General features: G+C 45.4%; 1 protein-coding gene across 1 annotated transcript in view; it reads left to right on the forward strand.

Moving 5' to 3' along the window:
- The first annotated feature begins 424 nt into the window (after window positions 1-424).
- GDI2 (GDP dissociation inhibitor 2) overlaps window positions 425-24,972 on the forward strand; it is a 32,352-nt gene continuing 7,804 nt past the window's right edge. The window contains exons 1-6 of the mRNA XM_040413376.1: window positions 425-583; window positions 20,742-20,849; window positions 20,991-21,090; window positions 21,205-21,339; window positions 23,736-23,934; window positions 24,490-24,621. Of these exons, the coding sequence (XP_040269310.1) occupies window positions 539-583; window positions 20,742-20,849; window positions 20,991-21,090; window positions 21,205-21,339; window positions 23,736-23,934; window positions 24,490-24,621 (719 nt within the window). The 5' untranslated portion in view covers window positions 425-538. The remainder of the gene's footprint in view (window positions 584-20,741; window positions 20,850-20,990; window positions 21,091-21,204; window positions 21,340-23,735; window positions 23,935-24,489; window positions 24,622-24,972) is intronic.

Here is a 24,972-nt window from a genome sequence, read left to right on the forward strand (position 1 = left end):
CAAAACACTTGTGGACGTGTGAATGGACCCTAAGGGGTTGTTTAAAAAGTGGAGTCTGATTGGTTGCTTTTACACCAATTTAGATAAATGTTCCCCGACCCCACTGAGTTCTAACCCATCTTTCCCAGATGCAGAAAGTACACGTAATGGTTTATTTCCCTGTGCTGACGCAGCAGCCTCATATTCAGGTCCTCGGACACAAGACTGTGTAGCCTCCGGAGGGGGAAGGGCACAGGACACAGTTCCAGTACTGGCAGCCCTAATTCACCCCCTGACCAATCCGCTCATCCGCTCGGCGCCGTTTCCGGAAGTGACTTGTCTCTAGGGCGAGGCTATGAGGCTGTCCCCAGGACTCCCCTCTTTTCTACGCTCTGATTGGCTAACTAGTGACGTTCTAGAAGACGTAGGGCGTGTCCATCCGTGCGCGCTCCCGCCTCCCCCACTTCCTGCGCTTCCGCATCCGCCATAAGCGCGATCTGTGAGCGCGCCCCCGACTTTTCTCCGCTGACAGAGGCCCAGTCACCCGCCGCCGAGCACCATGAATGAGGAGTACGACGTTATCGTGCTGGGGACCGGCCTGACGGTGAGGATGCGTTCAGTTCCTGTGCCACACCCCCGCCTGGTGGCCTCCGGCTTCCCGGGGAGACTTCCCTCAGAAGGCCTGGGGAGTGAGGGCGAGGCTCGGCCGGTGCACAGAGCAGCATTGTATGGCGGACTTCACCTCCCGGGCCTCACCCCCTGGCATTGCTATGGCGCTGATGGGCAGCTTGTACATGAAAGGCTGCTCCAGCCGGAAGCATAGGTGATACACGGGTCATTAGTAGGGGCTGACCACTAGGGGGGGGGGGGGGGGGGGGGGGTCTCTGCTCCCCATACACGGCCAGTAGGGGTTTGAGTGGTGGGGCATGCACCCTGCCTCCCCGTCAGATTATTAGGGGGTCTTCCATCACAACAGCCCATCCCCAAGATAGGAGGTAAGTGTCAGATCACAGGAATGGGGGCTGTATTCCCCTGTTTGGAGTGGTGGTCTCTCATGCATTCTCCCACGCCAAGCGGGGGCCCCCATTCTCTTATTGGTGGGGCCACATGCCGATCACACACTTATCCTCTATCCTGTCAATAGGGGAGAAGTTGTCTCCCTTTGGGGCCATGAGATCCAAGAACAATGGGCTCGATCCATCAGGCTTATTAGTCATGTGCTTTCCGAAATCCGGTAGAGGAACAAGCTACCAGGCATAGTCTGATACTGCAGGACAATAATGGGATCCGGCAGACCGATATCACTGCGTGCGCCAGTATTTATACCGGACCAGGCTGCCGGGTGTCAGTCACAGGAGATGCATCTGCTGAGGACGTGGGTGGTCTACATGGCTGGCATCGGGGGGCTTTATGCTTAAAATGTGATACTCTGCATGCGCTGTAACTAAAGACGTATTCGGATCAGTTTGGTTTGTTGGCTCTGGACATAAGGTGGCATGAGCCCCTGCCCGGGTACGACCCTCGCTGCATTACATAGACTGATTCCTGCAGAGGACATTACTGGCTGCTGTGGGTTTGAGACGAGACCTCTCCCATAGATAAAGAGGGGGGGGAGACGCATAAGTTATTTTTTTACCATTCTTTTTTTGGACCTACTTTTTGCCTCAGCTGATAAAACGGTGTCAAGAACTACATGTGTGATGCCAAGGTATGGGAAGCAATTCCATGTCTTAGGCTGGGGTCACATCTCCGGCATAAATGCCCGCTATCGGCTAGCCAAACGAACACTGCATTCATCGGTTTTTGTCTGTCCGAAACTTGCCATTTGCACTGGAAAGCGGGAGGATCACTGCCAGATCCCATTATAGTCAATAAGGATCCGTCAGTGATCTGTTGAATTCGGCAGTGCTGGATCCCCTGAACGCCGACAGGCACCGAAGATGTGAACATAGCCTTATCTGAATGGGAAATGAAACATTAGAAGGGGTTGGACACGGTTAGAGAACACTATGCCGCCCCTTGTCTATGGACGTTTAGCGGCTGCACAGAGATCCTGCAGGAGCGGGTGGCCGGGCTGTCAATGATGGCTGGGCATTTTTATTCCCCGATGTATACACCGTGCTCAGTGAGTGCTATGTATATAGATCGGACAGCGGGAACGCCGCCAGTTCCTGCTCCGTTCCTAAAAAGCACGTGCGGGGTCCGGATAGCTGCAACCTCTGCCCCGGTCACTCTACAGCGAGGCTTTATTTCCCTTGTAACTTGTAATGTGAAGCCCAGTTACATGAGAAATCAACAACGTAAGTCTTGTATGGCCTTATGGGGGAGTACAAAGTGTTAAAAAGTGATAAAAGATTATTTAAATACCCAAATGGGGAAAAGTTATGGCTTTTTAAGACGCATGCAAAAAAAATGCATCTGGTCAGGAAGTGTGGTCAATGGTCCATGTAAACCGGTTAGAAAACAGTGCCACGCCTCTCCGCAGGTGACATGTGGTACTGCAGCTCGGCCCCATTCACTTGTGCTCTGTTTTTGTAGCAAAACTCTCAATGCTTTTCTAACTTGTTCCAAAGCACTTAAAGGGGTTCAGCAGTTTTTTTAAAGTGATCTATCATCTGGATAGATCAGCAGCATCTGATCGGCGGGGGTCCGACACCCAGGACCCCCGCTGATCAGCTGTTTGAGAAGGCAGCGGTGCTGGCAGTAGCGCCGCGGCCTTCTCACTGTTTATCGCAGGCCCAGTGACGTCACGACTAGTATCAATGGCCTGGGCGCGGCTAAGCTCTGTTCACTTCAAAGGAGCTTAGCCGCGCTAAGGCCAGTGATACTAGTCGTGATGTCACTGGGCCGGCGGTAAACAGTGAGAAGGCCGCGGCGCTACTGCCAGCACCGCTGCCTTCTCAAACAGCTGATCGGCAGGAGTCCCGGCGGGTGTCGGACCCCCGCTAATCAGATGCTGATGATCTATCCAGAAGATAGATCATCAGTTAAAAAAAAACTGCAGAACCCCTTTAAATCTGCGAGCCGTCCATGTAATAATTTCTTCAGAGAGAATATGGTGGATTCTGGCGGATAAATGTATGATATACTGTATATTTATATTTCTACCCGCCATTCTCACTTGGTGCCATAACTTAGTGATTGGTCAGTTTGAGCGGGCTGCCGGAGCTTATGCCACACCGCTCTGAAGTAAGGAGGCAGGCGCACGATCCTTGCTGGCGGGGTAAGTGGCCTTGCTGTGTAGTGAAATTTAGTGGGGGTGCCGGATCTGAGTGCCTTGTTTTTCCCTATAGTGATGAGTCTGCAGCGCTCAGCCGAGCGCCGTCTCTCCTCCCTGCTGAGTGCGGTACTGAAGACAGCCTCAATAGAAGGTCTAAGGGACCGTCTTCACTTCCGCGCTCAGCAGTGAGGAAAAGGGGCTGAGCGCTTCAGACTCCTGCTTATAGAAGTTAGCGAGGTCCCAGCGCTGGTCACGCCAACAAGAGACCAGCAGCAAGCAACACCAACCTCAGACTTGGGTCTGACTGCCAGCTGCAAGACAGCGAGGACACGGGAGGGAGGCCCTCAGGGCAGGTCATTCTATTGTCCCATAGCCATAAAAATCAAGGAGGTGCAGCAGACTGTGATGTGCCTGTGTACCCGGTGCGGGGCCCAGCACGAGCCCCCTGGCTGATACACAGATGTCACAGCATGACTGACCTACAGATACCCCTACTCTCATTGCCAATGCAAGTCCTGGAGATAACAGGGGAGAAGAGAGGAGGCTGCAAGCACCATGGAACAGGAGGCTGCATGAGCGTTAGGGTCGGGTTCACACACAGACAGTAGTGGCCAAGGAAAAGCATCACTGTCCCACTATATACCGTACACTATTAAACAATGTGCACTATAGTTTATCACACTATACCGTATACTGTATCACTATGTACACTAACAGTATATACAGTACATTATCACACTATGTACACTAACAGTATATACAGTACATTATCACACTATGTACACTATAACAGTATATACAGTACCTTATCACACTAGGTACACTAACAGTATATGCAGTACATTATCACTAGGTACACTAACAGTATATACAGTACATTATCACATTATCACTAGGTACACTATAACAGTATATACAGTACATTATCACTATGTACACTAACAGTATATACAGTACATTATCACTATGTACACTAACAGTATATACAGTACATTATCACTATGTACACTAACAGTATATACAGTACATTATCACACTATGTACATACACTATAACAGTATATACAGTACATTATCACTAGGTACACTATAACAGTATATACAGTACATTATCACTAGGTACACTATAACAGTATATACAGTACATTATCACACTATGTACACTATAACAGTATATACAGTACATTATCACTAGGTACACTATAACAGTATATACAGTACATTATCACACTATGTACACTATAACAGTATATACAGTACATTATCACACTATGTACACTATAACAGTATATACAGTACATTATCACACTATGTACACTATAACAGTATATACAGTACATTATCACACTATGTACACTATAACAGTATATACAGTACATTATCACACTATGTACACTATAACAGTATATACAGTACATTATCACACTATGTACACTAACAGTATATACAGTACATTATCACACTATGTACACTATAACAGTATATACAATACATTATCACACTAGGTACACTAACAGTATATGCAGTACATTATCACTAGGTACACTAACAGTATATACAGTACATTATCACATTATCACTAGGTACACTATAACAGTATATACAGTACATTATCACACTATGTACACTAACAGTATATACAGTACATTATCACACTATGTACACTATAACAGTATATACAGTACATTATCACACTATGTACACTAACAGTATATACAGTACATTATCACACTATGTACACTATAACAGTATATACAGTACCTTATCACACTAGGTACACTATAACAGTATATACAATACATTATCACACTAGGTACACTAACAGTATATGCAGTACATTATCACTAGGTACACTAACAGTATATACAGTACATTATCACATTATCACTAGGTACACTATAACAGTATATACAGTACATTATCACTATGTACACTAACAGTATATACAGTACATTATCACTATGTACACTAACAGTATATACAGTACATTATCACTATGTACACTAACAGTATATACAGTACATTATCACACTATGTACATACACTATAACAGTATATACAGTACATTATCACACTATGTACACTATAACAGTATATACAGTACATTATCACACTATGTACACTATAACAGTATATACAGTACATTATCACACTATGTACACTATAACAGTATATACAGTACATTATCACACTATGTACACTATAACAGTATATACAGTACATTATCACACTATGTACACTAACAGTATATACAGTACATTATCACACTATGTACACTAACAGTATATACAGTACATTATCACACTATGTACACTAACAGTATATACAGTACATTATCACACTATGTACACTATAACAGTATATACAGTACATTATCACACTATGTACACTATAACAGTATATACAATACATTATCACACTAGGTACACTAACAGTATATACAGTACATTATCACATTATCACTAGGTACACTATAACAGTATATACAGTACATTATCACTAGGTACACTAACAGTATATACAGTACATTATCACTATGTACACTAACAGTATATACAGTACATTATCACACTATGTACATACACTATAACAGTATATACAGTACATTATCACTAGGTACACTATAACAGTATATACAGTACATTATCACACTATGTACACTATAACAGTATATACAGTACATTATCACACTATGTACACTATAACAGTATATACAGTACATTATCACACTATGTACTAGGGTTGTTGCGGGTATCGAAATTTCGATACCCAATCGATACTTTTGTCCCGGTATCGTATCGATACCGGGATTTCCGTTTTTTCGATACTGGGCTGCGCTGCTGCGCAGTCTAGTATCTCTGAACATGAGCGCGCTGCTATCGGCGCGCTCATGTTCTCTCTCAGCAGCACGGGGAGAAGGAAGCTGTCCTCCCTCCCCCTGTGCTGCTGCCGCTGCCACCAATGAGAAGAGAGGGGCGGAGGAGGGGCGGAGGAGGGGCGGCAATGAGAAGAGAGGGGCGGAGGAGGGGCGGCAATGAGAAGAGAGGGGGTGGAGGAGGGGCGGCAATGAGAAGAGAGGGGCGGAGGAGGGGCGGGCGCACTGTGCCACCAATGATAGGATTACTATCGGAGCGATGGGAGGAGACATCAGCTTCACTAGTGGGCGTTCCTTTTCCCTGCGCTGCGATTGGACAGCGCTACAGCCAGGGAGAAGGAACGCCCACTAGTGAAGCTGATGTCTCCTCCCATCGCTCCGATAGTAATCAGCAGCATGTGGAGCAGGAGAGGAGACAGTAATGGGGCACTGCTAGGGTTGCCACCCGTCCGGGATTGACCCGGACAGTCCGGGTTTGCAATCCTGTGCCCGGGTACAAGCCTTTCTTAGACCCGGACACAGGATTATTCTATTCTATTCATTGAAACTGCAGACAGTCAGTGTGGAGTCCGTCCGATCGCATATTTAAGCTGCTGCTGTCTGAGTGCACTGCACTGTCACTGATGATCAGCTGAGCGGAGCGCTCCCTCCCCCAGTCCCCCTCCTCCTCCAGTCTACAATCACTACAGTGATGCGGCTGCCAGGCAGGCAGCGCAGCCGCAGCAGCTCACTCACTGTTTAGTAGTCTCCAGTCTCCTCGCTCCTCCTCTGCCTCTCAGTCCCTCCCTCCTTCTCTCTGATAAGGAACTAAGTCAAGTCCACAGGAAGTGACATCAGAGAGAGAGGCAGGGAGGGAGATTTGAAATCATTCTTCCAGCAGCTCCAGGCTCCAGCAGCCTGCCCAACTAGTGCCCAGCCCAGACTGTGCCCGCTGTGCCCTGCTAGTTTTTCAACATGACCAAGACTGAGTCTGACTGTGACACTAGGTAATCACTTACTTTACTTCTAAAAAGGTATAAATATAAAACATTTGAAGCATGTTTGTAACAGTGTTTAAACAGCCTCAGGTTTCTGAATCTGTCAATCAGAAAAAACATTTATGTTATGTAGCTGATTGACATTAGCGATGGGCTGATGTCAGCAGTGCATAACAGTGTGTTTTATAACTCCCTGCCTGCTGCCGTTCTCTTAAAGGGCTTCTGTCACCCCACTAAAGTGTTGTTTTTTTTTGGGGCCAGTTAAATTAGTTATATTGCGATATATGAAAATATAATGGTGTTACTTACTTTGATCCAGCAGTTTATTCAAAAAATGAAGTTTTATCATATGTAAATTCGGTCTCTACCAGCAAGTAGGGCGGCTACTTGCTGGTAGCTGCTGCAGAAAACCGCCCCCTCGTCGTGTTGATTGACAGGGCCAGCCGGGATCTCCTCCTCCGGCTGGCCCTGTCGGCATTTCAAAAATCGCGCGCCTGTGTTGATTCGGCGCAGGCGCTCTGAGATGAGGAGGCTCGTCTCCTCAGAACTCCCTCAGTGCGCTTGCGCCGATGACATCACCAAAATAGAAGACGTCATCGGCGCAGGCGCACTGAGGGAGTTCTGAGGAGACGAGCCTCCTCATCTCAGAGCGCCTGCGCCGAATCCACACAGGCGCGCGATTTTTGAAATGCCGGCTGGCCCTGTCAATCAACACGACGAGGGGGCAGATTTCTGCAGCAGCTACCAGCAAGTAGCCGCCCTACTTGCTGGTAGAGACCGAATTTACATATTATAAAACTTCATTTTTTTAATAAACTGCTGGATCAAAGTAAGTAACACCATTATATTTTCATATATCGCAATATAACTAATTTAACTAGCCCCAAAAAAAAAAATCACTTTAGTGGGGTGACAGAAGCCCTTTAAAATAAAGACATGATATGCTAATGAGCCTCTAGGTGCTATGAGGGCGTTGCTGCAGCACCTAGAGGCTCCGTCCATTCACCTTTGGCAGTGGCACGCCCATGTTTAGTTGATTGACGTCCGAGTTCTCCTCTTCGTCCCGTAAATCCTGCGTCTGCGTCGAATACTAAACAGTACGGCGCAGGCGTGGGATCAGGGGCGTAACGATTGCGGTGCGACAGCAATCAGGGGTGGAGGTGGGACATGGGCGTGGTTGGAGGCGGGGCATGGGCGTGGCTGGAGGTGGGACATGGGTGGGGCCTGGAAAGGGCCCTCCCTCCCTTCTGTTCGGGTTTGGCTTGAAGAAAAGGTGGCAACCCTAGGCACTGCGGGCGAACGGAGCGGCGCCCAGGACTAAATGGTGAGTGCTGAGACATCGCTGGGCGCCGCTCTGTGTGGCCTAATAGTGAAAGTCTGGACTCATATACAGTAGTCAGTCTTTAACACATACAGGAGGCGGGTGCCGGCAGCAGAATCGCATTGCCGGCACCCTGCCCCTGACAGGGAGCTGCGATCAGCGGTGGTCCAAAATCATTGGTGGTGCAGTGTGCCCCCCCCCCCCCCTCAATCCCCCCATCCCATTAAAATCATTGGTGGCACAGTGCGCCGGCCCCTCTCAACCCTCTAGTATTAAAATCATTGGTGGCAGTGGCCACAGGGACCTCTCCACTCCCCCTCATTGGTGGTGCAGTGGCAGCTTCTGATCGGAGCCCCAGCTGTGTAAGCCTGGGGCTCCGATCGGTTACCATGGCAGCCAGGACGCTACAGAAGCCCTGGTTGCCATGGTAACATCCCTGATGCTGTGTGCACAAAGCACAGAGCAGCAGGGACAGTGTGGAGTCCTATTCACCCTGATAGAGATCTATCAGGGTGAATAGGAAAAGGGATGAAAGATCCCAGGTTCTCGCCCCTAAGGGGGGAAATAGTTATTAAATAAAAAGTGAAAAAAAACAAACACTAAAATATGAAGTATAAATCACCCCCCTTTTCCCAATTTCACATATAAAATATATAAATAAACATATTACATCGCCACGTCAGAAAAGTCCAAACTATTAAAATATAAAAAAAAAATCTAGGTGGTGAATGCCGGAACAGAAAAAATAAAATAAAAACTGCGCGATTCGCCATTTTTAAAAATGAGGAATGCACGTGGCTTTTTTTGTTTATTTTTTTCGCATGGTATCGAGTATCGCAATACTTTTTCATGGTATCGAAACCGAATCAAAAATTTGGTATCGCAACAACTCTACTATGTACACTATAACAGTATATACAGTACATTATCACACTATGTACACTATAACAGTATATACAGTACATTATCACACTATGTACACTATAACAGTATATACAGTACATTATCACACTATGTACACTATAACAGTATATACAGTACATTATCACACTAACAGTATATACAGTACATTATCACACTATGTACACTATAACAGTATATACAGTACATTATCACACTATGTACACTATAACAGTATATACAGTACATTATCACACTATGTACACTATAACAGTATATACAGTACATTATCACACTATGTACACTATAACAGTATGTACAGTACATTATCACACTATGTACACTATAACAGTATGTACAGTACATTATCACACTATGTACACTATAACAGTATATACAGTACATTATCACACTATGTACACTATAACAGTATATACAGTACATTATCACACTATGTACACTATAACAGTATATACAGTACATTATCACACTATGTACACTATAACAGTATATACAGTACATTATCACACTATGTACACTATAACAGTATATACAGTACATTATCACACTATGTACACTATAACAGTATATACAGTACATTATCACACTATGTACACTATAACAGTATATACAGTACATTATCACACTATGTACACTATAACAGTATATACAGTACATTATCACACTATGTACACTATAACAGTATATACAGTACATTATCACACTATAACAGTATATACAGTACATTATCACACTATGTACACTAACAGTATATACAGTACATTATCACACTAGGTACACTATAACAGTATATACAGTACACTATCACACTATGTACATACACTATAATAGTATAACAGTACACAATCACACTATGTGCACTACATGCAGTACATTATCACACTGTGCTACCCTAAGCCTACCACCCTGACACTGCAGAGCCCTGTGCTACCCTAAGCATACATAGCCTCATACATTGCCAACCTGTCCCTGCAGAGCTCTCTGTGCCACCCTAAGACTACGTAGCATTAGCATCCAATCTGAGACCACTATTAACTGCCTGAATAAAGTACGTTAAAAATAACTGAGTTCTTTTATAAAAAAAAATCTGTTCTCCACCAAATCTGGCCATCAGGCTAGTAGTGTGAACTGGTGTATAAAGGATATTTATAAATACTTCCTCCTCAACTCACACCAGAGTGAAGTATTTATAAATATCCTTTATACACCAGTTCATACTACTAGCCTGATCGCCAGATTTGGTGGAGAACCGATTTTTTTTATTTTTTATAAAAGAACACAAAGTTATTTTTAACGTACCTTAAGGCCTCTTTCACACTTGCGTTGTCCGGATCCGTCGTGTACTCCATTTGCCGGAGGTGCCCGCCGGATCCGTAACACCGCAAGTGAACTGAAAGCATTTGAAGACTGATCCGTCTTCAAAATGCGTTCAGTGTTACTATGGCAGGGGGGATGCTATTAAAGTCCTGGTTGCCGTAGTAGTAGTGGGGAGCGGGGGAGCAGTATACTTACCGTCCGTGCGGCTCCCGGGGCGCTCCAGAATGACGTCAGAGCGCCCCATGCGCATGGATGACGTGATCCATGCGATCACGTCATCCATGCGCGTAGGGGCGCCCTGACGTCACTCTGAAGCACCCCGGGAGCCGCACGGGCAGTAAGTATACCGCTCCCCACTACACTTTACCATGGCAACCAGGACTTTAGAAAAAGCTAAACGTCGGATCCGGTAATGCACCGAAATGGCGTTTAGCTTAAGGCCGGATCCGGATTAATGCCTTTCAATGGGTATTAATTCTGGATCCGGCCTTGCGGCAAGTGTTCAGGATGTTTGACCGGAGCAAAAAGCGCAGCATGCTGCGGTATTTTCTCCAGCCAAAAAACATTCCGGTCCGTAACCGAAGACATCCTGATGCATCCTGAACGGATTTCTCTCCATTCAGAATGCATGGGGATAATCCTGATCAGGATTCTTCCGGCATAGAGCCCCGACGACGGAACTCTATGCCGGAACACAACAACGCAAGTGTGAAAGAGCCCTCTGGCAGTTAATAGTTTTCAATAGCAGTACATAAATTTTCTATCAAAAAGCAGTTAACTACAATCTGAGACCACTGCAGAGGGGGAAGCTCTCATGTAACAGTGTCCCCAGCTTTAGACGTTGGAGGAATGACTGTAATAAGGAGTCTACTGTTCGCGTCTATACCAGCAAAAACTGGTGGCACTGTTTAGGTGGCAGTTGTCTTATGTTTAGTATATGATGTCAGCTAAATTTTAAATTGTCTAAATTAGCTATTTATGCATGGACGACAGTTCTAGAATACTAGTAATGGGTTCCCTGCATAAATAGCAAACCCTTAATGTTACGTAGGCCTTCGTATTAACTTTGAATTACTGTAACTTTCATACTCCTCATCGGCTAAAAATACTCCTCAAAAATGGTAAGAGGAGTATTTTTACTCTTCCAGAAAAAATGTAGCGCGACCTCTGAGTGTACGGCACGTGATCCGATGTCATTACAGCCGGGAATGCAGCGCTGGCCCGGGAGGAATATAAAAAAAAAATATATGAATGGGGGAGGGGAAGACATTAAGAAACAAAAAATAATATTGTGGATAACGCCTTGAATCATTTTCCTTTCCTAAGAAATAGAAGTCATTAAGTCCAATGTCCACGAAAATTGTGCCACTCGTCCAGCAAAATGACGTGTCATCATGAATCTCTGCCAGTAGTTGCGGCTCACAGAATATGGCCACATGAAAATAAATTATTTTAGTTTTTTTATTGTATATTCAGTATTTCCTAAATCGTAACAACCTGGAGTTGCCCAGCACTGTGTGTTTTTTATATCTATATATTGAGTGGTTCGTGCAGGAAGAAGTAGACGATGTTCCTCATTCCCTTCCTACCCACTCCTGGCCTTGGCTCAGACATTGTGTGCGATACCACGGAAGGTTCTACTCTGACCTGAAATGGCTGCTCTTAACATAAAGCCAGATAGAAGAGTTGTTGGGGATGTAGGTGGGTTCACTTACCTTGGAGCCTAGATCATGGCAATCTCCTCAGGGTTCTGGCACACAGTGCACTTCTGACATGCAGTTTTTTTTATTGTAGCTGGCTGAAATGAATGCAGAACACCAGGGGTTAACGAGGCTGCTAAACTGCCTCCTGAATGCATGGCAGAACTGCACTATGTGGCATCACCGCTGGTCTTCAGGAGCTTTTGCAGACCCTATTTACAGCTGTGTATGTGGACCCTCTACTGCACATCTTGGCTTTTTAAGATATCCTCCTGTTTAGGCTACTTGGTGCGCGTTTGGAAATGCAGCCCTGTCAGCATTTCAAAAATCGTGCGCCTGTGTTGACTCGGCGCAGGCGCTCTGAGATAAGGAGGCTTGCCTCCTCAGCACTCCCTCAGTGCGCCTGCGCCGATGACTTCTCTTTCGGTGACGTCATCGGCGCACTGAGGGAGTGTTGAGGAGGCGAGCCTCCTTATCTCAGAGCGCCTGCGCCGAATCAACACAGGCGCTCGATTTTTGAAATGCTGACAGGGCCAGTCGGAGGAGGAGATCGCGGCTGGCCCTGTCAATCAACAGAAGGAGGGGGCGGTTTTCTGCGGCTGCTACCAGCAAGTAGACGCCCTACTTGCTGGTAGAAAGGTAATTAGCATATCATAAAAGTACGTTTTTTTGCTAAATCTACTGAACGAAAATTATTAATAACATAATGTATGGCAATATGGCAGGATAGGGATTATAAGTACACAAAAAAAGAGTTTAGTGGGGTGACAGAAGCCCTTTAAGTCCGGCGTACAGGTTCGGGTTACCTACAAATTTAGTTATGGATTCCGCTACCACGGATCATAACTTGTGGTCTGTGGTAGAGGAATCCATAATGGAGTTCTTATATAACCCGAACCTTGTTTGCTGAGCTTGAAAACACAAGTTCGCTCCTCCCTACTCCTGTACAGTTCACGTATTCGTAACTACACAGGTGCTTTGTGGGGACATTAAAGGGAATTTCCAGGATTAGATACATTTGCCTGCTTTCTTCTCAAAACGGCACAACCCCTGTCCACAGCTTGTGTGCGGTATTTCAGCTCTGCCCCATGGAGCCAAGCTGTAGTACCAGTCATGCAGGATAGTCACCGATTCACGTCCAGTGCATCTGTGTCCACATGTGCCCCCGGGCAGGGATGTCTACAGTGTCCCCTCTGGGGAGGCACTGCCGTCCTTGTCTCCTATAGTCTCCCATTACCAGTCAGGATGCTACACGTATACATGCTGACGTGTAGGCTTCTATCCCTGGTGTAAGGAACATGGCTTAGTCATAATCACGGAGCTTGGAGATTAGTATCCCACATAACCACCTCTCCAGTGTCATCAGCACTGCCCAATTATAACTTTCCTGACCTCTTAGTCTCCATTCACACCCACTATTAATTTCTCTTGTTCTGCTCATCTAATGGAGCAGAACAAAGAAAATAACGGAAGTGCTGGATCGGGCACGTAAGGCTGGGTTTTGGTCATAAGATCAACATACACAACAGATGCTGTACTGTGACATCCATCACCATGGAGTTCCATAGTAAAAAAAGGTCTTTTTTTTTTTTTTTTTTTTTTGAGGACTCTGCAGGATGGAAAGGGTAATGTACCATGTTTTTCCATCCTGCAAAGTCCAGCAAAAAAAAACATGTGGGCAAACGTCTTTTTACCAGACCAAAAAGTGCTGCATACAAGGCTTTTTGTCCAGTCTTTAGACAGACTCTGCAACAGAGGCTCCAAACGCAGCCCCCAACTCAGATATATTATGTATTTGTATTACTGCAACTTTCATACTCCTCCTCGGGTAAAAATACTCCTCAAAAATGGTCGGAGGAGCATTTCTACTCTTCTTGAAAAAATGTAGTGTGACCTCTGGTTGGAAGTTTAATAACCAGTTGTGGCCTGTAAGGTGGAGACTGGGAAGCTGGCATCTTACCATCTGCTATGTGTTTGGCTGTATAACAGGGTGTTTTCATCTGGAGCTGACGTTGCCTTCACTGGAAACTTCAGCTGAAATAAGAGCTTTTTGTTGGAGCAGGGAGTCTCAGGAAGCGGTATACTCCTTTATTGTATGCTGTTCCAGCCTACGCAGATAGAAGTAGTGTATGCTCAGACCCCGACCACCTTACATCAGAAATGGGTTTAGAGCAGGGAATTCTCCTAAATGCACAAATAGCACTACAGGCGCAGTGGGAATGTAGTCTTAAAGCGGTTGTCTGCTTTTTACTATTGATGACCTATCCTCTGGAGTGTCATCAGCATAAGATTGGTGGGCCAACCCCCGCTGATCAACTGCAGCGCTGAACACATGTACTTACACGTATGGCCTATTGAAGTGAACGAGACACCATAGTTGTAATTACACCTGCTCACCACAGCAGTTGTAATGGCGAGCAGGTAAACAATGAAAGCAGGCAGCACTTGTACTGATCAACGGGGATGCCAGGCGTCGGCCCGCCTAGGATAGGTCATTGCAGACAACCCCTTTAAGGGAGTTCCCAATAATGTCGGGGGACAGAGAAGGATCCGGCAAAGTGAACAGGCGGTGTTTTGCAGCGTATTTCCCCTGTCCCCATGAAGTACATGTTTGATCAAACCAAACCTGTATTTGTATGGGGGAATCGTTCAGCCGCCAGCCATTGAATGTATATGGCAGTCTTCACGCAGAGTTTCTGTGTACACAATTGGTAGAGTAGAAATCCCGCAGTAAGGGGGGATGGTAAATCCTGCCACTTGTAATTGAACTTTGTTACTTCCATTAAATGAAAATGAATTCCCACTTCGGGTCATCACATGTCCTGATAATACTAAGCATGAGAGAGACTGGATCTTGTAGTCCAGTTAGGGAAGGGCAGTGTTATCAGGGAGAACGTGGGATGTACATGAAGCAGACTGTTTTATCAGAATATCCATTGTCCTACAAATGCGTCTTGGGTCCAGACAGGTTCTGTGTGCGTTTTTGCTATCGCATGCCATCGTGATTTGTATTCATTTGTCTACTGTAAATGCTGTATTAGACAGCCAGATCAGCCTGCTCGCTAGCAGAAGAGACCGCTACGTGTACATGCAGCGATCTCCTCCACAGCATGGGGAGCAGTGAACGCTAATGCCATCGCTTGTCCCCTTGCTGTCCAGTTTGCCGGCAAGCTTAAAAATCTGGATTGTTCATCGGGCGATCGGCGGCAGTATCAGACTGTCAGATCATCGCTAACTAGCATTCCACTCGTTAATAGCCACAGATGTCTTTAGTGATTTCCGTGCATGCAGACAAGTTTATGGAGCTGCCTTATAGAATTGCTGACCAAGATCTCAATGGGTACGAGTTATTAGCCCTGTTTTATACTGCACACAGCAGTGTACTACACTACACTTTATTATGACTAGGGATGAGCGAATCGCCTTCGGGTGAAACATCCTAAGTCGATTCGCATAAAACAGGCTTCTACCTAGTTTTCTCCCTTTCTCTCTAGAAGAGAACTGCCAATCATCAGCAGATGGGGGAGAGAGCAGGAGATTAGGAATAATCAGGACTCTTCTCAGGTAGATTTGACTCTTCAAGGCCTGGGCTGCAATGATTATGATGCTAGTTCTTGGGAATCACTTACTTTTAGCTGATGAGTGACACACCGCTGACATCAGCATTTCTGTCACTACTTTATACTGCCCTCAGTGAGGTCAGCATAATGTTGATGACAGGTCCCTTTTAAAACACAAGTTCGCTCATGCCTAAGGCTACTTTCACACTGGCGTTTGGTCTGGTAAAAAAAAAAAGCGATTCGCCTTTTTTTTTTTGTCGCTTGGCCTCTCCAAAGATAGGATCAGACTCTTGATTATGAGCCGAACGTTCCATAAAATGTGGAATACATGCTGTTTTTTCGGGTTTTTTTTTTTTTTTCTGCGTGGTATTGAGTATCGCAATACTTTTTTATGGTATCGAAATCAAATCAAAATTTTTGTGTCGCAACAACCCTATTAACATTGATAATGCTCTGTGCCTCTCTGATCTTTTTGCTACAAAATCACAGTGATATAAAGTTGTCGCCGTGATTTTGTAGTAAAAAGATCAGAGAGGCACGGAGCATTATCAGTCATGTTACTGCTCCGTGTCTCTGCTGTCCGGAGCGGGGCTTGGTGCTCTTTCACGCAGCTGATTCCACGCACGACATCCGCTCGTGTTAAAGAGCCTTAAGAGGTGCAGTGACCACAGGGTTTAGACACACATCTGGTAGCCCCCTGGTTCATTTCGGCTTCATGTAGCATGTCATTTCACCCTTGTGCACCTTCGACATTAACCCCTTACATCAATGCCATGTGGTGCTCTGTAGTTTCCTCGTCACTTTTTCGCAGTGGTGCCATTTGTCCACTCACAATACACTTTCACCACAGCAGCAAGAGAACCGTTCACAAACGCAGTTTCAGAATTACTGCCACCCTGGGCCTGAAAGCCAACAATCGTCCCTTTTTGCAACTTTGATAAATCGCCTCTTTTACCCATGAGAGCAATGAGGGATGTGTGCGCTGACAGTCTGTCTCACACCTTATATACCCACCAAGCCAGCTCACCACACGGGCCTTCCTTCATGAGCTATGCGCTGCCAACGTCGGAAGTAGCTCCTAATAATGGGACTCCACCAGTGTTTGTGACGGGGCTGTGGAGTCGGTAAGTAAACGTTCTGACTCCGACTCCTATGTTAATGGCCAATCACTTAGTAACAACAAATGTCCTGTAGTAAAATGGTGACATCCGGCTTTTTCTTACCATCATGGAGGTAATCCGGCTTCTTAGAACATATTTATTTCTAAATTCCTGTAAGTAAATATGTAATGCACTATGTATTTAATAACTGGAAAACACTGTTCTACACTTAATAATTGTAAGACATCTGTGACTGTATCAAAAAATGGAGAGGACGGACTACACAGAGAACTGGTACATAACTTGGGTGATTGCTGTGTGAAAAGTGCTCAACATGGAGGTGATAGGTGTGGTAAAAAGAAGGAACCTATCCGGCCTATTACTAATGTCAGCAGCTGTAAATACCCGGGGGCTTACCAGTACAGTAAACTAGACTGGCAGAGGAACGGTAATGTCCGCAAAAAGGGAACAAGCAGACTGAGAAGGCTGAGGTCCTTGAATGTTTCAGATACTGGAAATGTTTTATTACTCTGTTATGGAGAGTGTAATGTTCTTTGCAGTATTGGGGTAGCAGATGGGAATAAGATCAAGAAAAACGGAAAGGTCTTGCCACCCACTACACTCACTAGTGCAAAAGTGCGAAATAGAGAGGCTTAGGAAGTCATTCATACCAGTTGCTATCACTTTATATAACAAGCCGGTATAGGTCAGAGACGGACCCGTGTCGGGATAGACCAGGAGCCGAGTCATCTTGGCGCAGGGCTTGACAAATTTCCTTGGAATCTAGGAGCCAGCTAAAAAAATTAAACTTTTTTTAAACTTGTTTAAACTTGTTTTTTTTTTTTTTTACTTTTTATTTAATAACTATTAGCCTCCTTAAAGAGGACCTTTCACTACTGTACAAACTAAAAACTAACTATATCAGTGGGCAGAGCGGCGCCCAGGGGTCCCCCTGCACTTACTAGTATGTCTGGGCGCCGCTCCGTTCGCCCAGTATAGGCTCCGGTGTCTGCGCTCCCTCTGACAGATTTTTTTGTATGAGGCGTGTCCCTTGCTGCAGCTCTGGCGAATCGCAGCGCACAGCTCATAGCCAGGCTATAGCTGTGCGCTGCGATTGGCCAGCGCTGCAGCAAGGGACACGCCTCATACAAAAAAATCAGTCAGAGGGAGCGCAGACACCGGAGCCTATACCAGGCGAACGGAGCGGCGCCCAGACATACTAGTAAGTGCAGGGGGACCCCTGGGCGCCGCTCTGCCCACTGATAGTTCGTTTTTAGTTTGTACAGTAGTGAAAGGTCCTCTTTAAGGGCTAGAACCCTTGTCATATTCACCCTAATAGAGCTCTATTAGGGTGAATAGTACTTTATACTCTCCCTGCTGCCCTGTGCTTTGTGCACACAACAGCAGGGAGTTGACCATGGCAGCCAGCCTCTGATCAGCCCCCTCTGGTAACAAACCCACCCCCCCTCCCTCCCCAGTATTAATCATTGGTGGCAGTGGCCATAGGGTCCCCCTCCCCATCCCCCATCATTGGTGGCAGTGGGCAGTTCCGATCGGAGTCCCAGCAGTGTAATGCTGGGGCTCCGATCGGTTACCATGGCAGCCAGGACGCTACTGAAGTTCTGGCTGCGATGGTATGTTAGTGAGCAGCATTATACTCACGTGCGCGGTGATCGCCGGGAGCTCCTTCTTCTCATAGGTCTGTGCGGTGCATTGCTAATGCTATAAGCATTAGCAATGAGCCGCACAGACAGAAGGAGCGGCCACGGCGCACGTGAGTATGATGCTGCTGACTAATATACCATCGCAGCCAGGACTTCAGTAGCGTGACTCTTGGCTGCCATGGTAACCGATCGGAGCCCCAGCATTACACTGCTGGGACTCCGATCGGAACTGCCCACTGCCATCAATGCAGACAAACATTCCCGGCACCCGACCTCTGACAGGACGCTGTGATCCGCGCGATTAACCCCTCAACTGAGGGGTTAATTGCGCGGATCACAGCGTGCAGTCATAGGGGCAGGGATATGGCTGGCACATTGGTATTTAGGCATTCATTGGTGGCGCAGTGGCCACAGTCCCTCCCCTCCTCCTCTTACTCTGTTCTGATTGGTGGTCAGCGGCAGCTGCGCACAGTGGGGAGGGAGGGACTCCTCTCCTTCTCCACTGTGGCGGCTCAGGAAACCATGGTGCGCGCAGAGAGCGCATCTTTGAAAACGGGCTGACAAATACCCAAGCGCCAGGACCAAATTCCTGGTCGCCTTGGCGACCTGGCGCCTGGGATTTGTCGAGCCCTGTCTTAGCGTATCACAAGGTCAATAGTATTGACGTATTGTATTGCACACACTGTTTGCTGAGCTGCTAACGTGACAACAGAATTTCCCTCTCACGGATTAATAAAGTTTATCCCCTAAGGTTAGGTCATCAATAGAAAAAAGCAGACAACCCCTTTAAAGGAAGCCTGTCGGCAGCTTTGACCATGCTAAACTGCTGACAGTACTAGGTAGGGACACTAGTACAAATATGCATTGTATGGAGTAGTATCAGGAATAGTGTGAATATGAACCTTTATTCTGCCAGGTTCTGCTTCTGCAAGTGCCCTGGAGACAGAGCTTTACTGTAAAGTGCTCTCTGCACTGAGCTGCTTCACAGGCTCACCCCTCTGCTCTGAGTAATGGCTGTAGCACCCAACCAGGAGACCGCTATAGCAGAGAAAGGGCCGGTGAAGCAGCTCAGTGCAGACAGCACTTTACAGTAAAGCTCCGGCTCCAGGGCACTTGCAGAAGCAGAACCTGGCAGAATAAAAGTTCATATTCACACTTTTCCTGATATTACTCTAGGGATGAGTGAATTTCATATTTTGAAATTTGTTTTCGGTTTGTGTTGTGGTATTTACTGAATTGCGTTATTGATTCCGTTACCATGGACCATGACGCAATTCCATGGCTGAATGCATAACGGAATACATTTAGAGGCATTCCCCGTCAGAACAGAAGTCTATGGGCTGCATAACGAATCTGTCCGGTTTCCGTTATGCAGGAGAGGACTCCAGCATAACGGAAACCGGATGGATCCGTTTTGCAGCCCATAGACTTCTATTATGACGGAATGCCTGTAAAGGTATTCCGTTATGCATAGTCATAGAATTGCGTTATGGTCCGTGGTAACGGAATCGATAACGCAATTCAGTAAATACCACTACATGAAACGAGAACAAAATATGAAATTCGCTCATACCTATACTACGTTTGTACTGGTCTCACCAGTCCTGCCTAGTACTGTCAAGCAGTTTAGCATGGTCAAAACTGCTGACACTCGGTTTAACCTAAAGGGCTGGTCCCATCTGGAACATGTATGGTATATTAATGAGATTTGTTATAAATGTCCAGTATCCAGTAGATGTGGGTCTCGCCTCTGGGACCTGCTCTCATCTGAAGAGCAGGCCCCCGCTGGGAACAGCAAGCGCACAGCACATGCGCTGCATCCTCTCCTTTTACTGCTATAGGAATAGCTGAGGCAGCGCTTGGCTTTTTTCAGAAGTCCTATAGCGGTGAATGTAGGGGTGGCACGCATGCACTGCGTGCTCACCATTCACACCAAGGCCCTGTTCTTGAGAAAGGAGTGAGTCCCAGAGGTTGAACCCACACCTTATTGGACATTAATGGGCCCCTTAAATACTCCTTAAATCTGTATAGCCCTTTTCTAGCCCTCTTTAGAGAAACGTCTAGCTTTTCTATTGGTAACCAACCGGATTATTTTTTTCTATTTGTAGGAATGTATCCTGTCAGGAATAATGTCAGTCAATGGAAAGAAGGTGTTGCACATGGATCGCAACTCGTACTATGGGGGAGAGAGTGCTTCCATTACCCCTTTGGAAGATGTAAGATTGGCTGTTTATTACTTATGCCTCCTCTATCTCTGTACTTATTTAGATTTTGTGTGTCTTCAAATGATTGCTTCTAAGGCTTATTGTCTTCAGAACGTCTGGATTTTTTATCATTGTATTTTTGTTGCCACTTAGCTATACAAAAGGTTTAACCTCCCTGGAAGCCCCCCAGAGTCCATGGGACGTGGACGAGACTGGAATGTGGATCTAATCCCCAAGCTTCTCATGGCTAATGGTAAGATTATTACAGCTCGGTGAGAAATGGATGAGCCATAAGACCATGAGAGCTCCAACCTCTGGAGATTTTTCTGTAGGGTCTTACTTAATGTCGTCTTGTTCTGTTTTTCAGGCCAGTTGGTTAAAATGCTGCTTTTTACTGAAGTTACCCGTTATATGGACTTCAAAGTAATAGAAGGAAGTTATGTGTGCAAAGGAGGAAAAATCTACAAGGTTCCCTCTACAGAAGCAGAAGCTCTTGCTTCCAGTGAGTAACTCCTCCCCACCATTGAATAATAAAGCTAACTAAACCTTCAGACATGCCTTAGGACAGTCGTGTCTTCTGATTATGGCAGTGTATGAATCTACGGTTGTCACAATACCAAAATTTTGATTCGATTTAGATACCATTGCAATACTCTATACCATTCGATACCACGCGGAAAAAAATAAAACGCCAAAAAAGCAGTGTGCATTCCGCATTTTATGGAACATCTGGCCCATAATAGAACAGTCCTAACTTATTTTTTGGGTGGGCAAGGTGACTAAAATTGCGCAGTTTTTCATTTTTCTTTTCTTTTACCGCATAGGAGATATTTTTTAATATTTTAAGTTTGAACTTTTTCAGGCGTGGCAATGTTCCATTTTTTTATTTATATATTTTATATGTAAAATTGGGAAAGAGGATGATTTCTTTTAATATTTTGGTGTTCTAAGTTTTTACTTTTTAATAACAATTAGCCCCCTTAGGGGCTAGAACCTGGGATCTTTTGATCCTTGTCCTATTCGCCCTAATAGAGCTCTATTAGGGTGAATATGATTTCCTGCTGCCCTGTGCTTTGTGCACACAGCAGCAGGGAGCTTACCATGACAGCCATGAATGGCTTTAGTAGCGTCCAAGCTGCCATGGTAACCGTCCTGGATGCCATGGCTCCAATCGGAAGCTGCCAAAGTGATACATGATGAGGTTAATGTGAGGCACCGGCCTAACCGTTCCTAGTGATAAAACCCCCATGTGCCTCATAATAACCCTATTAAGTATCCATATCCTTTAATAATGGGCAACATGGGGTTACTGCATGAGCTACATGAACAGTCAGTTATTGTCAGAGTCTTATGAATTTTGACTTCCAATCCATGTGCCTCATATTAATAAGTGGCCTGTATTCTGTAACTCAAATTAACCCCATGTTGCCCATTATGTGTGATGTGACTTTGGGAGTCACTTACTATTATTGTGAGGCACATGGGGTCCAGTCCAAAATCACGTGCCCAGCCTGACATTAAAAATAAGTGACCCCCATCATGTTTAAAACGTGGCAGTGGCAAGATTAGGGTTAATGAGCCACATTAACCCCAATCTTACTGGCTGCCTAATATTTGAGGCAGGCTAATCACTCTTGCACAGTGTGGGGGTGGGGTACCTGCTGGCTGCTCAATGCACACTGACTCTGGGGCCTGGGCTGATGCTGAGGAGGACAGGACACTCAGGAGGAGGAGGCTAGCGCTGTTCGCCGAGCTCACTAGCTCAGATGGCGCAGCAGTTAATTCCCTCCCGCCTCCTGCTTTAATTAGCCACACATTCATTGGTGGCAGTGGTGCGCGCAGCTTCAGAGTCCGCTCTTTTTATTGGTTTCAGTGGCGGCCGCGTCATAAGAGGAAGGGACTCCCTCCCTCATTCTCCACTGTCTGGCCGGAGAGAACATAGCGCGCGGCACACGCCATGTTCTCTTATAAGAGGAGATACTAGGCTGTGCATCAGCTCAGCCTATTATTGCAATAACGCAATTCCCGGTACCGAATTGATACAGGCATAAAAGTATCGATTGGGTATCGAAATTTCGATACCTGATGCTACCATAGTTTGAACTGTTCTGAATATTCTGTCTATCTAGATTTTGTTTACCAGCTGCCCCAAGAGATGTCCAGTGCAAGCAGCAGCTGTATTGTGATGGTGCGCTCGCACCCGGCCTCAGGCTACATTCACATGAAAGTGAAATAAAAACGCCATGAAAATCGGATACTGTCAGTTTTTCATGGCTGTTTTGGATCAGTGGGTATCCATGTTCTGTCCATCTGTTTTTATGGCCCTTTTGCGCATGTAAGTGGTTGAGGTGTGTATTATTAAAAATAAAAATATTTTTATTATTTTTAAAATATTTTAACACCTGAAAGGCCATTTTCCCCTAGTGTACTCTCCTATCTAAATAGTTGTTATAAACTGTCCCATTGATTTCAGTGGTGTCCATATCTGGCCATGTAAACGGACTGAAATAAGACCTGTCCTATTTTGACGCCCACTGCTCCCTGGTCGTTACAAAAACAGCCAAGTGAATGGCTCCATAGACTTCAATTGGTTGTAAAAATGGCCATTTTTAATGTAGGTATGTGTACGTAGCCTCAGTCCTTTAGCGGGCTTATAGATGCAGAATGATGTGATAAAATTATCACTTTTGATATTGCTAAGCTTTCAGATTAGCATGAACCTTTTATTGATTTTTGATTGTACAAAGCGATTTTAATGTAGATAAGTTTTGGCAATGTGATTGGTGGCCCTGCCATTTTATTGTCTACCAATGTGCAGTGAATCGTTCCCTTGAAGGTAATCCTTTGTTCTTGCTGGCTGCTCACAATGTTCCTACTAAATTATCCTTTCCTTTAAAGGTTTGATGGGTTTGTTTGAAAAGCGAAGGTTTAAAAAGTTCTTAAGCTTTGTTGCAAACTTTGACGAAAATGATCCTAAGACACTGGAAGGAGTTGACCCTAAGAAGACGACCATGGTAGAAGTTTACAAGAAATTCGATTTGGGGCAGGACGTCGTTGATTTCACAGGCCACGCTCTGGCTCTGTACAGGACTGATGAGTGAGTGTTACATCCTTTTGGGGGGGGATTTTGAGAGAAGCATGCCATTTTTGTATAGGCTCTGTGTTAATCATCTCTGCATTTCTAATTTTACACTTGATATATGTGAACAAAGAGGACGTGATGAGGGGGATTGCTTGTTAGGATGTTTGGTTATGTTCAATGGTGGGTGTTTGTCACCCTCTCTGTAAGCTGTTCTTCTACAGGAGACCATTATATGTGAATGAGCCCTCTTGACCCTTATGGGTCATGTGAGAGTTCCTTGTAGATAAGGGATCAGCATGCTCACTTGCTTGGCTGCTCTGAGATCTCAAGTGTTCTCATTCAGTACTTATTTTAATGTTCTACTGGGTCCAGAAGACCAGTGAATCTAGTAGTATTTTGGCACAGAGCGCTGGTGTTGTGGTTGAGAATCCAATGGGATAGAAAGTTGAAAGTCCTTGGTTCAGCTTTGCAAATTACATAGACTTCTGTATGATGACTTCTGCTTGCATTTGTTATTGTGCATCAGCGTCTTAAGTGTTTTCTTTTCTTTATATTCTTTCTCACCATTAGCTATCTGCAGCAGCCTTGTCTGGAGACCATAAACAGGATTAAGCTTTACAGTGAATCTTTAGCACGTTATGGGAAAAGCCCTTACCTTTATCCACTCTATGGCCTTGGTGAGCTGCCACAGGGGTTTGCAAGGTAAGACACCTGCGTGTTCTATATAGGATCACAGTAATCCTGCTATATTGGAATACAATTCTGTGATTTCCTTCATTGTCTACCAGTCACAGATCTGTACTTTTACTAGTGTCAGTCCTAGTCACTTACATGGAACTGTATAGCAAGGGCCTCAATATCATGCACCGCCATTACAAAATGTACTGAGCTATGCCCCATAAATAATGAAGGGACCTGATGTTTGCCAAAGCCCGTGGCCCCCCCTCAGCTGATCGTGGGTGTGCTAACAGTATCAGTCCCAGGAAACGCCTGTGCGCTTAAAATAAGAAAACATGAACGCTATTAGTACATTGATGGACCTGCATATTGATG

The sequence above is a fragment of the Bufo bufo genome, chromosome 1 (genome assembly GCF_905171765.1).
Source record: "Bufo bufo chromosome 1, aBufBuf1.1, whole genome shotgun sequence".
NCBI classification, from domain to species: domain Eukaryota; kingdom Metazoa; phylum Chordata; class Amphibia; order Anura; family Bufonidae; genus Bufo; species Bufo bufo.